This window comes from Gasterosteus aculeatus, chromosome 4, assembly GCF_964276395.1.
Source record: "Gasterosteus aculeatus chromosome 4, fGasAcu3.hap1.1, whole genome shotgun sequence".
NCBI classification, from domain to species: domain Eukaryota; kingdom Metazoa; phylum Chordata; class Actinopteri; order Perciformes; family Gasterosteidae; genus Gasterosteus; species Gasterosteus aculeatus.
The window spans coordinates 10,339,669-10,356,502 of NC_135691.1; the positions used below are offsets into that span (position 1 = coordinate 10,339,669).

Below are 16,834 nucleotides of genomic sequence, written 5' to 3' on the forward strand. Positions count from 1 at the left end.
TAGCGTTAAGCTTCGTCACTAATGTTCCGATCGGGGAATTTTCTGCCATATTAACTGTGTAATTCTGCTTGTCAAACCGCGGAGGATTATCGTTCGTATCCTGTACTCTCACAATAATATTGGCAGTGCCAGAGCGCACGGGAACCCCACCGTCCACAGCAGTCAGTATTAAATTATGAACAGCCTTCTCCTCTCTGTCCAAAGACTTAGTCAACACCAAATCAACATATTGAGTCCCATCACTGCCTTTCTGAATTTCGATGGTGAAATGTTCACTGTCACTGAGTCTGTATGTTTTGATTGTATTAATGCCAACATCTGGATCGACGCCGTTAGGTAGGGAGAATCTCTCTCCTGGTGTGGCCGATTCTGAGAGGTCGAGCTCAACTCTGTCTCTTCGGAAATGTGGAGCGTTATCATTAATGTCCGTAATTCCAAGTTCAATGTTGAAGATACGTAAGGGGCTTTCAATTATGACATCAAGCTTTAGGAAACAGGGGGTAGTTTTCGCCGGACAAAGATACTCCCTGTCCATCTTTTCCACGATGTACAGCTCCCCTGTCTTTTTATTGACATCTAGATATTTTTTATTGTGAAAAATGTCAAGTTTTACCTCACGTTGGGCCAAACCTCCAAGCTCAAGTCCCAAATCAGCAGCGAGATTAGCAACAATCGAGCCCCGTTCCATCTCCTCTGCTATGGAGTACCGTGTCACGGACAGCGCGCAGGGCCATACTGCAGACAGGACAAAGACGTTGGACCAAAAATGCATCCTTTTGTCTGCCTGAAAGAATATTTCAAATAGTTAAAATGTGATGCCGGTTGATTTTAAAAATCCCGAAATAATCCTAGGACATGTCTGACTCTCGTGCTGTTAATCAAAAAATAAACGGCATGTCTTCCAAAAACCGGGTCCGACAATACACTGTAATGGGTGTGTCACGACTATCAGCAGAGCGATGCATAATGCTTTAGTGGTCAACAGCGACACTTTGTGACAGAGAATCATTGTAGTGCAGTAACTGTGCAGTTAGAATCAGCTTTCTTGTCACAAAAAACTTCTCACAGGATAGAAATCCGAACACGCAATGATTTTGTTTTTCATGTTCTGTGAGGAAGTGGCTCAGTGGGCTTTCTTCCTCTCTCAGGTTTCCACCCACTGTCCAAAGACATGCAGGTCAGGTGCATTGCCCACTCTAAATCTCCAATTTATCGATGTCAGTGTATTTTGATTCATTAGTATTAGAGAACTTGGTTTAGAGTCGTACAAAGTAAGAGGACATGGGGCATCAAACAAAATAAGTATTTCCCCAAAAGTGTAACATCACTTTATTTCAGCCATGATAGTGTGTTATAGGGCGGACATGTCAACATTCAGTACAAACCTATTTGTTGCACCTGGGCATCTCAGGCCACAAGGGAGATTTTTTTAAACAGTTTGATTGTGTAAAATAGAAAATCCAAAAGAAATGGAGATTTGAACAATGGCCTAAATCATTCCAGCCAGAGTCAACAAAACAAAATACAGAGATAGGTCTAATTTTTACTAATTAAAATGAATAATGACTAATGAATAATGTGGAAGGAAAAGTGTTAGTTCATCAGTAGAAACTTTACTGGAGTGTTTATTTTTCACACGACTTTTTACTTCTACTCCTGAAATTTTAAAAACAGTCTCGTTACTTCCGGCTTCTCCAGATAAACGGCGCTATGCGGACAGTGAATGTGATTGGATGAGAAGTATAAACATTGAGCATCCAGACACTCGATTATTATAAAAAGTTCAGGGGTAGCAGATTTTGATAGCACAATAACACCCTATCAAATATTGCTCCCACTACTCATTGCAGGATAATACAACAGAGTAGACGGAGGCAAGGATACACAGTCCATGCAATTATTTAATATTTCATTTCAAGAGAACGGTCATTGTACAATCTACACGCTCAATGTACTTTTTAACTTGGCCAAAAGAGGAAATAATCGGGATTTTGAGGATGTTACTCCGTTAACACGTCGTTCACCGACAGGGTTGCAAAATATTATGGGCGTGTCAAGGAAACTTGGAAAATCGACTCGGCGCATGCCCAATACTACAAAGAAGCAGTTCTCGACAAGTAGCACAAAATGATAGAGCGCCGGCAGATCGGAGCGACACCGGGTGGGAAAAGTGGTCGGTGGAAAGTTAGTATTTAGCGACACGGAGCCTCCTCCTCTTCCTCCTCCTCTTCCTCACGCAGAGTCCATGTAACGTTAGATGAGTCTCTTCATGACCGTGGGTTTGTCCTAGATGTTTTATTGAGAGTCTGGCACAACACAGCGACTTGCAAGCAGCGTATTAAATAAAGTGATGTGTGTCTTAATGTGGCTTTGGAAATGAACACAAAGGGATTCTGTATTTGCTCATGAAGCCTGAACATACTGGTTAACCAATTGCTTTGTTGAAAAGTGTGATTAGTTGTACACTGTTTCACTAAAGAGATTATGTGTTCATTGCTGGATTACATGTTGCTCTCATAGGCAATTATTTGGATCACGGTAAAAGTATTTCAGTATCTTAGGCCTGCGGTGCAAAGAGTACTATGATTTGTAATGCTCACCGCATTGTTGGATGTTTAGTGATGTTTTATAGCCATCACTACGTGACGTTAAGTCTTCTGCAGCCTGCATAATGAACGTACCAACTAGCAAATTCTGACAACATATGTTGAGCTTTGCATCCTGACTGCACCTGAAGCCAAGAAGGAAGAAAATAAAGAGCTGCAACTGTAATTAAACAAAGAGAAAAAGCCAGGCAAACAATCGTGGACCGACTGAATGCGAAAGGATTTAAAAACATGTACTTGCTAGGAAAGTTGTAGACTGTTTTATTGGCTTTTAATATGATTTTTCTATGTGTTGGTGTTATATATGTGTTTATGTGCTAACTGTGCTGGTTTTGTGCAGCTGTGCAGGACACAGCTGCAAACTAACATTTTGTATCATGCTGCTCTTTGCACGTCAGGGTCAAATATGGACACTTGAGACCCGGGTTTAGCACAAGACAATGTTTTAACATATTTTACCATTACATGCATCTCACAACATCAAATACAATCACCTATTTACACGGAATATGTGGACTGTCTTGTGGAAATCTTCTTTGATGTGACACATTCTTCTGGGGCCAGGGAAGGTAAAAAGATGGACTTCAGCGCCAAACACACACTTCTGACCGTACGGCAAATAGTGCCTTTATTTACAGGTTCGCCATATAAAGACATGCCGCGCCATACGGAGCATGTGTGGGATGGTGAGGTGCTTCACGCTGGTCTGATCTGTATCACTCAATATCAGTGCTTCTTCATCCAAAACGTGGTTCAGAAATGGGCATCACGGTGCAGGAAGAAACAGAGGTGAATGAGACTTTATATATCGGCATCATCACGTTGTGTATATATAAAAAACACACAAAGTGAGTTTTGTTGTATTTTGCATTCCGTTGTCAGGGAAACGCAGCCCGTGTCATAGAGTGGACTCCATTCCGTTGTTATGGAGTCCACTCTATGACACGGGCTGCGTTTCCCTGACAACGGAATTGTGACATCATCAACAACTCCTTTTATGTGTCTCGGAACACTAGATCATTGCGTTTCTGGTTCCAGAAGAGTGCAGTTGGATATTTTCTCTTGAAAGTATCTGCGATATTTGTCCTTTACAGACTTAAGTAGTTTTTTGGAAGATTCATCACCATCTTTCAGAGGTTACATCGAGTCATTTAGCGACAAATAAAACAACAGTCTTTTTCAAGACTACACCCCTTTTCAGGGCTGACCAACAGTCTTTTTCAAGACTACACCCCTTTTCAGGGCTGACCAACAGTCTTTTTCAAGACTACACAAGTGTCATTTAACATGTACCGTAGAAACAACCAGAGAATTGGAGCTGGCGCTTCACTTCTCGGGACTCCTCCCACCGGATACAATGTGAACATTGCACTTTCTCGTGCACGGAATGAAGTGCACTGCCTGAAAAGGCAAGTGAGCGAACTCACCGCTCACACTGAAACTGTGAAGTTCGAATTGACCAACATGTTAAAAGGCAAAGATCTTGCCTATGAGCAGATGGTTGACAAGAACAGAAAGAGGTTTTCAGACCTTATCAGGGAGAACGAGGGTTTATCTCTGAAGGTCAGAGAGACGGAACAACTCGTTGTCAAAAGTGCTGAACTCATGGTCAAGAACGAGACCTGGCAGCAGAAATATGAAGATCTGGAGAAAAAGACAACCAAGAAACTGGATGACCAACAACAGTTATTGGAGTCTAAAGTAACAGGGTTACTCTCCACCAACATTTCTCTTCAAGAGAAGCTGCACAAGCAGCAGGCCAACAACCAACAGTTGGAAGCAGAACACAAACTGCTGAAGATCAAGACAGAGGCTCTGGATGAGACTATCAGGGAGAACGAGGGTTTATCTCTGAAGCTCACCGAGACCACAAAACAACTTTCTGTCAAAAGTGCTGAACTCACGGTCAACAATGAGACCTGGCAGCAGTTGGAAGCAGAAAAAAAACTGCTCAAGACACAGAGGGATTCTCTGGCTGCTTTAATAAAGAGCCAAGAGGAGACCCACCACGAGATGGTCACAATCAGTGATTTCACTGAGTTGTGCCTGATCTCTAGGATCCAACAACTGGAGGATACCATCTCCAAAGAAGATCAGATCCTTATCACCAGGATCCAACAATTAGAGGACGACAAAACAGTCCTTGAAAACATCTGCCTCGACTTAAAAAAAAAAAAAAGAGGCATCTTTGGGAGACGGATGCAAGACCGGCAGACGGAGATGGACAAAATGAGGCGCAAGATGCAGGACAAGGAGACAAAGAAATAGGAGAGAGAAGAAAAGAAAAAGGAGACCATCCAGGACCTGTAAGAACACCTTCCTTCACCTCCCACTCCATCCTACCTCATCCATCTACCCCCGCTCCCCTTCCACATGCGCTTCACAGCGCTAAATACCCCCACCCCGGGCATGGACCGCCTCCTCATTCATTCGTAAATATCATTGCCATTGTATATTTTATTCCCTTTGCTCCAGGAAGTGTTTTTTTCCACCTTCATGGACTGGACAGTAGCACGGCACGGCCTCTGAGGAATGAGGAATCTTTTTCATCTCATCCATTTCCTTCTTTGGTTAATGCAAGGCTGCAGATGAAGATGAGGGGATTTCTGTATCTGCGCATATACCCTGAACCCTGAACACCATTTGGCTGGTGTTTGGATGAACTACCACGGCTGGGTTGACGAATCAACAGTGACAACTTGTGAAGGTAGACCGAGTTTCATTCGTCTGTCGTTGGACATTGGGATCTCGGTTTGATTTTTCAAGTTATGCATTAGGAAAGGTTGACACACATGTCCCCCTCTATAGTTTCAATGATGCCATGCCAATATATATAACATATTTTCATACTTCATATTTGTAATATCATAGATAATAACAAGATAATATAGGACTAATATCATATAGCATTATGTAGGACTAATATAACAAACATACTATTATACTTCATATTTCTAATATCATAGAAGATTATATAGGACTAATCTCATATAACATAATATAGGACTAATATAACAAACATGCATCATACTTAGTATTTCTAATATTATATAACTTAACATCATATGCAGTGTTTTCCATAGCATTATATCCCCTGGCGCGCCCCAACACCCACGCCCCCCTCCGGTACGTCCGCCCCAATGGGTTCAACTGTGGGTTTTCCCTCCATCTATGGGTTTCCCACATAAAAAAAAATCTCCTCCGCGAATCGCCACCTTAACGTGGTGGAGGAGTTTGAGTGGCTCAGTGATCCTGTGATCTGTGGCACAAGCACCTTGTGCGATGGACAACAGATCTCAGGGGAGAGTCCAGACTAAGAGCGATTCAAAAACCCTAATGTTTAATCAAACAATAATACAATGGCTTTACAGCCTAATATCTATATAGTGTTAAAAAAAGACACCAGCCACAAGACAGCCTAAAAGGTTCTTAAATGACTTTACTTACTTTACTTAATTACTTAAGCTATCAACTATTCTGTATTAAATCGGTTATACCAAATTAAAAAAGGATGCCCTTGATACATGCCCCTTAAATGAGATGTCGGCCAGAGGTCAGGCGGATGGTCTGCTTCTTCTGGCAGCGCTTCTGGTGGCCATAACTTGAGAGGGACACGGAGGGGTTTGTGGCCGCTTGTCCAGTTTGCACTAAGAACAAGGCCTCCCTCCAGCGACCGTCAGTTACCACACCGCCCCTCCGGTGCCTCGACGGCCTTCTTCATACATATACTTACGTATATTTATGTGTATCAGTGGCGGCTGGTGGGTTTTCTTTTTGCCAGCCAATCAGTTTCAGTAAACATCCCTGTATGATTCAATGCAAAAAAGGGTATCAAATACACATCATTACTTTGCAGTTAAATAAACATGTAAAATAGAACATGTTTATATATATGTATATATTTAGATGCACCTATGAACCTAGTTTGTTGGGGAAACATCAGTGTGTTGAGGAGAGACCAACTCAAAAGCCACACAGAACTTCACACAATGAACTATTTTGGTTAAAATGTGCCACATTTACGTTTTCATCCACGTCCTGGTTGTGTGTCCTCACCGTGGTCCGGTGCGTCGCAGCTGGGCAGTGATGTTAACTTTAGCACGGTGACGTCATGCGGACCGGCGCCGTTAGCATGTAGCTAACTAGCTAGCTAAGCCTCCCGGCGTAGAAGTCTTTACAGAAGCCTCGGCTTCCCTTTCACACCGGTCCGTTGTCTGGTCGTGAGGTCCGGCTGGTCCCGGTCCACCTCTTTCACCTCGAGTTTCTCTGGTGAAAGTTATTCCGTCAAACGGCTCTTTGAGGAGAGAACGTACCGAGTCCGGGTCTGGTCCTGTCGGAGGGACACTGCTCGCCGTTGTCATGGCGCTACATGGGCGCGTCGCGAGACTCTTGACGGGCGCAGCGTAGGGCGGGAAAGTGCTGGCCCCAAATCTCAAAGTATTTTAGGCAGAGGTGTCAAGTAACGAAGTACAAATACTTGGTTAGCAGCAACCAAATCGCAGTCAGCCGTGATCATTGAGTGGTATTGACCCTCGTATTTACTAAGTCGTCGACAGATGAAAAAGTAATTCCCACGGTCAAATATCTGCAATATGATACTCAGAAAAGCCAACAGCTGCTTTAAATAAATTGTGGAAACTGGCTGAGGATGAGATTTGTGACTTGTGCTATTTGTGGCTCAAGAAGATATTTTCAAATATGATGAAAATTTCTTGGAAAATGGGCTGTTGTCCGGCCCATGTCTGATAGAATATCCTGTATTGTGCAAGTTGCTTGGGGGGGAAAGCCTAACTTTGTTTTTAGTATGAGGACGCGGTTGTATTTCATTAATTAACCATCCAGACACATTGTGGCCTGCAGAGCGAAAAGCAAAGCTGACACCTGCAAGTTCTAATGGACTGTCTGCAATGCAGTGGAGAGGAAGCAATACAGGCCATCCTCACAACAAATGAATCCAATTCAAACAATTAAAAAAGTAACCACAGATTAGAGAGGGTGGAAATGAAATCCCTCCTGGATTGAAAAACCCACCACGGCATTGAAAAGTTATCCCACTTCCAGGTTGAATTTGCTTCTTTTTAATGTTCTGTTTTGGTCTCAGAAATAGACATTTATCTAAATGAAATCAAAGTAAAACATACTCTTCAACTAAAACCCGAGATGTATCGTGTCACTTGGTGATGTCAAAGTTCCAGGTTTGGCTTTAGTGACTCAGTGTATGAGTCTGTATTGACCAACAGCACGTATAGATTTCACAGGCACTGAGGAGTCAGAGAAATGCACCACAATGCTAATAACCCTTCTCTCACACACAAGAGGAAAACCAAGTATTTGCACAACATATGAAACAAGAGAACTACAAGTCCTTCTTCATATCCTTCTTTACTATAAGGCATCAGTCAAGCTCATACCGTTTTTTTGGTAATAATTACTCCATGGTGCCATCTGCTGGAAGAACATGTTACCAATCCACTGTTACAACATGGCACTATTATGAGTCATTATTTAATAAGATGATCCAGTATTCCACTGCCATATAAGATAAACACCTGGATAAAGTATTTTAATGTGATCAATATCTCTAATATTACTGGGATGTAATTGGTCATAAGCATAGTCTTTGTGGAGTTCTACAAAACAACAGTATTCATTAAAGACCCCGGGCCTTAAAGCAGAAGAGGAATGAAAATTACTCAAATACAAATACTAGTACCAGTCTTATTTGAGTATCCATATATAATTATACTCCATACTTCCATATACACTTCTCCCCCCACTTATTTTATATAGAAAGAAATACACCGTGTCCCCATGATATATATCAATATATATATATATATATATAGTCTGGATTCGATCCCAGCCAACATCTGAATAATGACTATAAAAGTCCTTCAAAGTTTGTGTCGTAGAGATGATAAGGAAAAGGGGGGTTCCCACAATATTATGCTCCCACCACATTAAAACATACTGCACCAATATTTCTTGAGTGGTAGCATAAGCGCCCTCTGGTGGAGCATTGACGTAATTGCAGCTGGTTTGGAAAGAACTACCGGGCAAAACAATGTCAGCACCATGGATAGTTCCCAGTGCAAATGCTCAACACGGTTTAATGAGGTACAGTGACTATTTTGCCAATAAACACACAATCATTTATCTACAACTTGATTTTGGCCCTTTCTTTGACTTTTCTATGGATTCAATGCCTTTCAATGTTTATGTCCAAAATAAGCATGTGTTATTACTTTAAATGAATACTAAACTTTTGTTGTAGCAAAGAGCTAAAATAATAATCCTACACCTCCACTGCAAGAATAGCTCTATTCCTCATCTGAAAGTAAGCCAAGCTGACCTAAATATGGCTTCCCCCGTCAGCCATCCCAATGGATCACCTTACCGCAGAGAAGGTTAGCCTGCTCCCCTCCATGCTCCCTAAGGACACCCATTTCCTTATTAACCAAATTATTTTCAATGTGAGCATTATGATGACCTAATTACCTTACTCATTTCTGGCCAGTGGCCAGCTCTCATCTGCTGATGGTGGGACCTAATTCCCTGAGAAGTAATATTTAAAAGGGCACAGAGAGAGAAGTCACAGGCCCTCGAGCTCACATCCAGGTATGACATTTGGAGCCCCCCCCGGTGCTTGTTTTTGTGTTCGTGTTCTTAATTAAGGTGATATTTCGAAAGAGTAGGTTCTGTTTGTTCAGTTAATGAATCCCACTAGTCTCCGCGGGCAAATGGAGATGCAGGCTCCCCAATTAGCATATGTTAGCATTTTACTACATGTTTATTCCTCACTGTGGAAAACAGCTTACCAAGAAGAAAGGCTTCCCCCCTCCCCCTTGTCAGAATAGCAGTGGAACTTTATCCACCTCAAAGTAATTGAGTCAAGCTAATAATAAATATGGGAAACTTACATCGTAATTCTTTTTGCATGCAAATAAGCGTAACCGCGTTTCAGTACCCACGTAAATCAGATCACAAGGGTTGGATTAGATTTCAGTTTTATGAATTAAACGTGCATGTCTCGGAGTCATTACATAGACCTTGTGAAAAAAATACTTTATTTTCATAAATGTATACAGTACATATGTTGGGGAAAGCCCCCTTTATACAGTTCACTGCATCATTCTGCTGCTTGCATATACATTATAATACTCACACAAGCTCAGCAAACAAACATTATACAAAAAGAGAACCATTTTTCTTTTCATAAAACTAAAAATAGAAATGCATAAGGGATGCAAAATAATTGTCCACTAATGCTTTTTCCAATACATTTTGGATGTAATTGCTGCTTCGGTTTGATTGTCTAAATAATAATATGTGGATGCATACAATGACCACGTTGCAGCGGACCCTCGCATAAATAGCCATCACTTTATTTCCCTTCAGGTTTTTACCCACAATGTCATGTTAAATAGTTATTTTGTGTATTCATCATCCAACTTGTAAATCATACGTTTACTAGCTGAATGTTCTCTTCCCTTGCTTTCAAATGAGGTTACAAGTCATTCTAATAATGCGCTTTGACTGCCACTGAAAGGTCAGTCATTGTACAGGTCATTATTTATAATCGCCGCCTCTCCCTGGGGGGACATCTGAAGACGTCGTCTCTTGCCGAAGGTGGAGAAAGCATTGTGGACGTCCAGGTCGCTTCGCTGTGCTGCAGGCCTCAGGGTGCAGAAACCCGATGGTGTTCCAGGGATGTACACATTGTGGTGGTAGTCAGGGGGTGGGTGAGGGTGTGGGTGAGGGTGAGGGTGGGGTGGGACTGATGGCTGCTGCTGTTGGGGAGGAGGAGTGCACCGAGGAGTCCAGGGGCGAGAGCGGACCTCACTGGTAGAGGGAGACATCTTATAGTCTGTTGGATGGATGGGGATATAGACGAGGATAAGCAATTATTCAATATTGACTCAGGGCTGTGTAGTGTTGTTTTTATTTGCATAGCCGCTTCAGTGATTGGCTGTCAGGACAATAAACAATGGTATCAGCAACGGAAATAAAGAGCCATAATGACGTGTGTCTTATTGGAGATTGATTAAGACCAACAAACAAATTAAGGGAACAGAGGAGAAAACAGAATATCTTTCCTTGAAAGCACAAAGGTGTGCAGTGTTAAATGCAGGGCTAAATGCATATGAAATTATGAATGTGTTTTGAAGAAGGCTCTTCGTGGTCCAGTGTGTTTGGCCTTACCTTTCACCCCTCTCATATGGGTTCCCCAGGTCCAGTATTGTCCGGGCGCCATGGATGTGACATAGTGTTCTGGATCGGCATGCATGGCCTTTCGCATGAGGGTGCCATCCATGTTGATGGAGTTATAACTGCAAACAAGATACCATGCTGTAATGACAACATACTTTCTTGTATGTATATATACTGTATACATTTGAACAGGACTGGTCTTCAGCTTAGAGTGATGTATGCTTTACATATCATTTGGGTTGATAAGGTCAGAGTTCCAAAGTACCTTTTGATGGAGGAGTTCTGATTTTTCGTCAGAGTCCAGTCTGTATTTGGCTGCTTCAACTGCAGAAAAGAGAGCAGGACACATTAAAATGCCAGCTTCTAACAACAACAACAACAACAACAACAAAACAAAGTACAATGTCAATGTCCGAGTCTATTTTGAGAAATGTCTCTCTTCAGAGTTCTCTCCATCAAACGGGTCTTGATGACGAAGGACTCCTGCTCATATCCTATTGAATCAATAGAGGTCAGTGGTAATTGACATGAGGAGCAGTCTATCTTTGTGCTTGTCCTGAAATGGAGACATGGCTCGTGTCACATGGACCGTGGCTGCCGCCCTGTGGATATTTGGTGGAACGGAATCGGAGCGGAGGTATAGTGTCGCCTTCAGCTATGACCCGCCGACACTTAGTTTCGTTTGCATCGTATGTGGTGCAGCGCAAGAATTTCATGAGAGCACCCGACTGATGTTTATTCCCGGTTCTGAGTCTCATAGCTTCAATACTACGCTCTATTAATTTTGTTAACACGGAGAGTGCGACGTAAGCGTATTAATATAATTGGTATTCAAAATACACTCCCCGCCAACAACGAACAAAACCAATTAGAACCCCACCGGGATGAAACGAAACATGATTTTAATCTTCAAACGAAACCGTGCCAGGGAGGAAATTAAGAAAATTACACACGTCATTGTTTTGTGGATTTTATGCATCATTTTTACATTAATATTTGCCAGATGCTCCTCGAGCAAGGTTTTTAATTAAAAGTCTCTTAGAAAGCCTTGAAAAGTTTGCGGTGCCGGCAGCTGTGTGCAACAGCACAACTCAACACGAATGCACGCGCAGCTGCACGCGCACACGCATCTGTCCGACTGCCTCTAACGTTTGCATGTTTGTTTAATCTCTATTTTCACCTTGAATTAATCAATCTTAGCAGGTGTATGTACTGTCTTTGTGCACTGCTCAAACTGTTTAATTAAGATTTGTCTTTGAGGTTAAATGTGTCAATGAAAACGTCACGACGTCTCATCTGGGTACGCCGAAGGACAGACGGAAGGTGAATTGGGGGAGCCAATTAACGACAGGAAGGACACTTTCTCCCGACGGAGCATACGGGCACCGTGACCTCAAAATCCATATTATGGCCAGAGGTGCATGTGCTGGTGCCCGAACTAACATTTTTCAATTTTCCTGATGGAGCCTGGTTGCATGGCTCCCAGTTTTTGTCCTTCTGCGTTGTGATGAAAACACGGAGGCGACAATGAGCGTACACTCATATTGGCCAGTCGCCCCGTCTATTAGAATTAGAAAACACAAGACGTCCTGCCTCTGTAAATTCCCTTTCGCCTCGTCTCCCTGTACCTTCCTCGACAAACATGAAGCCCCCCCCCCCCCTCTCTCTCTTTCTCTCTCATTCAGAAGACAACACCGGGGCCAATCTACAGGCGTCCCACGTCTCAGTCCAGCCATGCCCTTGCCCCCTCCCCTCTGGATGTCCTCCCCTGTCTCCCTAAAACCGTCCATTTGCCATTTTTCATCAATAATGGACAGCCCCCCCACCCCCACCCCCGCCCCCCCGTGAATAGGCGTACGCCACATTGTGTGTAGTATAATGGTCGTGCGTGTGCCCTTGAGGCATAGTTAGTGAGGTTATCTGTCCTATTTTGTTAGTTTGAGGACAAGAAGGCGTGCCACACTCACACGAATGGCCGAAAAAGAACAGTCTGAACTCTAGACAGATGCATCTGCCATTCACCTTGCCCGTTATATAACCTTGACTTTTTGTTCAGACGGGCAGTGGTGGCAGGCGTGTGTTCCCTTTCTGGGGAAGTGCACTGGGTGAACTATTCATATCCCAGGTCACAAACTTTATAATTAAGTTAATGAGTTGTTATACAATATTTTTACCACGTGTAATTCGTACGTACCGTGCTGAAGAGGATTCAACTTGAACTACATCTCTTCTACCTCTAATTGATATCTACTCCCGTTCTGAGATGATAAGACACGGTGCGTGCACAGAATACGCTCCTCTCATTACCATGCATGTCAATTGTAATGCAATCTCACGTCGTCTCATGTCATTTCCCGGGTGTAAAACATTACCTCTGACTGCACACTTGGGTAATATTATTGCCATATATAAAAACATTTGAGACATGCTTCTTTAAGAAGAAAATGAATGCTATGAAAGCATCTCTTGTTTGCTTCATTTTACTTCAAATGTGTGATTTGACCTTCATGGGCGAATGTCACATGTTATCCGATGGAAAACTGAGTTGTTGTTTTTTTTGTTGTGGCAGGGGTCACTCAGAGGCTTCTAATAACACGAGCTCTTGCGTCTGATACAATACGGTGTTTTCACTCTACCTCGTTTGGAGTAGTTGCTCCATTGTTCACAGATGCGCTCCGGCTTTGCGCGTTCCACGAGTTTTCTGCGCTCTTCGCCTCGTTGTTCCTCGGCGTGCTGCCGGGGCTGCACGGCTTCAGAAACATGAAGTCACTTTTGGCAGATTCGGGTGTCAGGCACACTTTATAACAATATGACTGGGAGAGACTGCTGTTTCCATTTACCTCCATACAGTTCGTGGGCACTTTAGCCGCGGATGAAATCTGCAGGTTGAGGTTAGATTTTTTGAACACTTCTGGAGGCGGATCTGGCTGAAACCCTCCGCAACAGCAGCAGGCGAAGGGGGGGAGGTTGTACCCGCTGTGGGTCTCCCGGTCCTTGTAGCACTTGATTGCAGCAAGCACAATTATAGCCACGAGGAATATTAAAGATATTGTGCTCAGTGACACGATCAAGTAGAGAGCGACGTTTGAGGGGGGCTGTGGGCTGAGCGTGAGATCTCCGAAATCTGACAGGGACTCGGGCACGCTGTCGACCACTGTGAGGACAATGGAGACGGTGGCGGAGAGCGGCGGCTGTCCGTTGTCCTTGACCAGAATGACCAGCCTTTGCCTCGTTGCGTCTTTTTCCACGAGTCGGCGGATGGTCCGGATTTCGCCCGTGTACAGAGCCACGCTGAACAGCCCCGGGTCTGTAGCCTGCAACACCTGATAGGAGAGCCGGGAGTTTTGCCCTGCATCCGCGTCTAGCGCGGTTATTTTAGTAACCAGATACCCGGCGTCCACTAACCGCGGAACCACCTCTGTGGCCACGGTGCCGTTTTTGGGAAGCGGGGACACTATAACGGGTGCGTTGTCGTTCTGGTCCAAGACAAATACGTTGACTGTGATATTACTGGCGAGAGGGGGGAAACCAGCGTCGCGCGCCTGCACCAGGATCATAAAGTTTCTAAGTTGCTCATAATCAAAAGAGCGCAGTGCATAGATATTGCCGTTGTCAGAGTTGATTGAGACATAAGTGGACACGGGCATGCCCTGAATCTGACCCTCGACAATAGAGTAGGACAGATAGGCGTTCTGGTTGGAATCGGGGTCGAATGCAGTTACGGAGCCAATGGAAGCGCCCGGGGCATTATTCTCAGTAACGTAAACTGTGTATGAAGGTTGAGCGAACCGTGGGGGGTTGTCGTTAATGTCAGACACTTGAACGAGGATGGTTTTCCTGGTGGAGAGCGAAGGAGAGCCCAAGTCTCGGGCTGTTAGTGTGATGTTGTACTCAGACACCGCTTCCCTGTCCAGAAACTCGCTTGTCACTAGAGTATAATAGTTCTTAAAGGATGAATGGAGTTGAAAGGGGACGTTACTCGGAATTTGGCAGTCGACGTTGCCGTTCTCTCCCGAGTCTCGGTCCATAACGCTGATGACAGCTATCACCGTGCCCGGTGGCGCGTCCTCCTGAACAGGAGTGGAGACTGATGTGAGGATGACTTCGGGCGCGTTGTCGTTCACATCCAGGATGTCTACGAGGACTTTACTGTGCACAGCCACAGCCGAGGGTCCCCTGTCTTTCGCTTGCACATAGAGTTCATACACACTGGCTTTCTCGTAGTCCACAATGCCCTTCACTCGGATTTCACCCGTGTACGGGTCCACGTTGAACAGCTCGCGCACCTTGAGGGGTGCGTGTCCACTAAACGCGTAGGTCACCTCTCCATTGGAGCCCTCATCCAGGTCCGTGGCGTTCAGCTTCAGCACTAACGTCCCCCTCGGTGCGTTCTCCACCAAACTCGCCCGGTAAACCGAGCGGTCAAATACGGGCACGTTATCGTTGGCGTCCAACACTGTAACGGTTATGAGGGCTGTGCCGGAGCGTTCCGGTGACCCCCCGTCAAAGGCAGTCAGAACCATTTCGTGCCGTTTCCGCTGTTCCCGGTCCAATGGAGTGTCCAGCACGAGCTCAGCAAACTTGCTTCCGTCGTTGCGCGTCTGGATGTTCAGTACAAAGTGCTCGTTTGCGCTCAGCTGGTAGGAGCGCAGTGAGTTGGTGCCCACGTCCTGGTCCTGTGCGCTCTCTAACGGGAAACAGGAGCCAGGCGCAGCCGACTCCGTGATGTCGAGATTAAACTCGCTCCACGGGAAACTGGGGGAGTTGTCGTTCACATCTAAAATCTCCACTTCCACTCTGTACAGTTCTAATGGGTTTTCAATTACCACTTGCAGATGTAAAAAACAGCTCGGGCTTCGTTCGCACAGCTCCTCTCTGTCCATCTTTTCGTTGACGAAGAGAATGCCGTTCTCCAAGTTCACTTCTAAATACTGCCTCTTGGCGCCGGAGACTATTCGGAACCGACGTGCTGACAACTTAGCCACATCCAAGCCCAGGTCCTCGGCAATGTTGCCCACAAAAGCTCCGTGGTCCAGCTCTTCGGGGATGGAGTAACGAATTTGTGCGAGGACCAGGTCCACGACGCACGCACATAGAAGCAAACACACAACCAGCCCAGTCACCGGTACCCAGCTGCCTCTGGAGAGTCTGTGATCCATTTCAGCAGCTTGTGTAAAAATCATCTCATCCAGACATGGTTTGCCTCATAAAGCCCTTCAACTAAAGGGCTAACAAAAAGTACACACAAAAACAAAGCCTTTCCAAAAGAAAATAAATAAATGTCTATTTAGAACTTAGTTTTTAACATGTATGCGAACGGATAAGTTAATAACAGGACGAGAGAGGAGAAGAGAGTAAAGGCACCTCTCTTTCTCTCTCTCTCTCTCTCTCTCTCTCTCTCTCTCTCTCGGTCCGTGTGTGTTGTGCTCCACGCGCAACACCGGTTATGTGTGAACGGTGGAGGCTTGCGCTCAGATTCTTCCAGTGTATTAGACGCACCGAGGAGGTGGTGGGGAAGCGTGTGTGTGTATGTGTGTGTGTGTGTGTGTGTGTGTGTGTGTGTGTGTGTGTGTGTGTGTGTGTGTGTGTGTGTGTGTGTGTGCAAGAGAGAAATGGAGGGGGTGGACGTAACTTCTCGCAGCTCCGTATTGGAGGACGCAGACGTGAAGTGCGACTCTAATTACTGTAGACGCGTAACCCTTTCACATCCTCGTGTCTGTTCCTCTGACCCACTAAAGAGACGAGAAGGCGTAAATTTGACACCAGACGTCAGAGCAAGATTTGGATTAAAGGGACAAATTGTGTTGTGGGTGTCGTTTTCTAGGGCTGCATTTAACAGATGAGGATGGACAAGGATTTGTCGTGCTCATAAGCCCGCAGATGGCTGTAGCTAAAATATTTTTACTTTCTTCCGTTATAACTCTCATTGGACAGAACCAAATAAACAGTAGCATTTCAACGTTTCTTGGTTAAATTATAACAGTTTGCAATGCAGAAAACAAAACACTGGCCTGGAT

General features: G+C 44.5%; 1 protein-coding gene across 2 annotated transcripts; it reads right to left on the minus strand.

Annotated features, from left to right (window-relative positions):
- Positions 1-9,656: 9,656 nt before the first annotated feature.
- LOC120818116 (protocadherin-10) lies at positions 9,657-16,339 on the minus strand. 2 transcript variants are annotated; one of them, XM_040174897.2, is made up of 5 exons: positions 13,658-16,339; positions 13,454-13,567; positions 11,083-11,141; positions 10,809-10,936; positions 9,657-10,473 (listed from the first exon to the last, which is right to left on the minus strand). In XM_040174897.2, the coding sequence occupies exons 1-5, from the start codon at positions 15,998-16,000 to the stop codon at positions 10,157-10,159; spliced, it is 2,961 nt and encodes a 986-aa protein (XP_040030831.2). In that variant the 5' UTR covers positions 16,001-16,339; the 3' UTR covers positions 9,657-10,156. The 2 variants fall into 2 exon arrangements, with proteins under 2 accessions (XP_040030831.2, XP_040030830.2); XM_040174896.2 differs by having other exon boundaries at positions 13,454-16,280.
- Between the last annotated feature and the right edge of the window lie 495 nt (positions 16,340-16,834).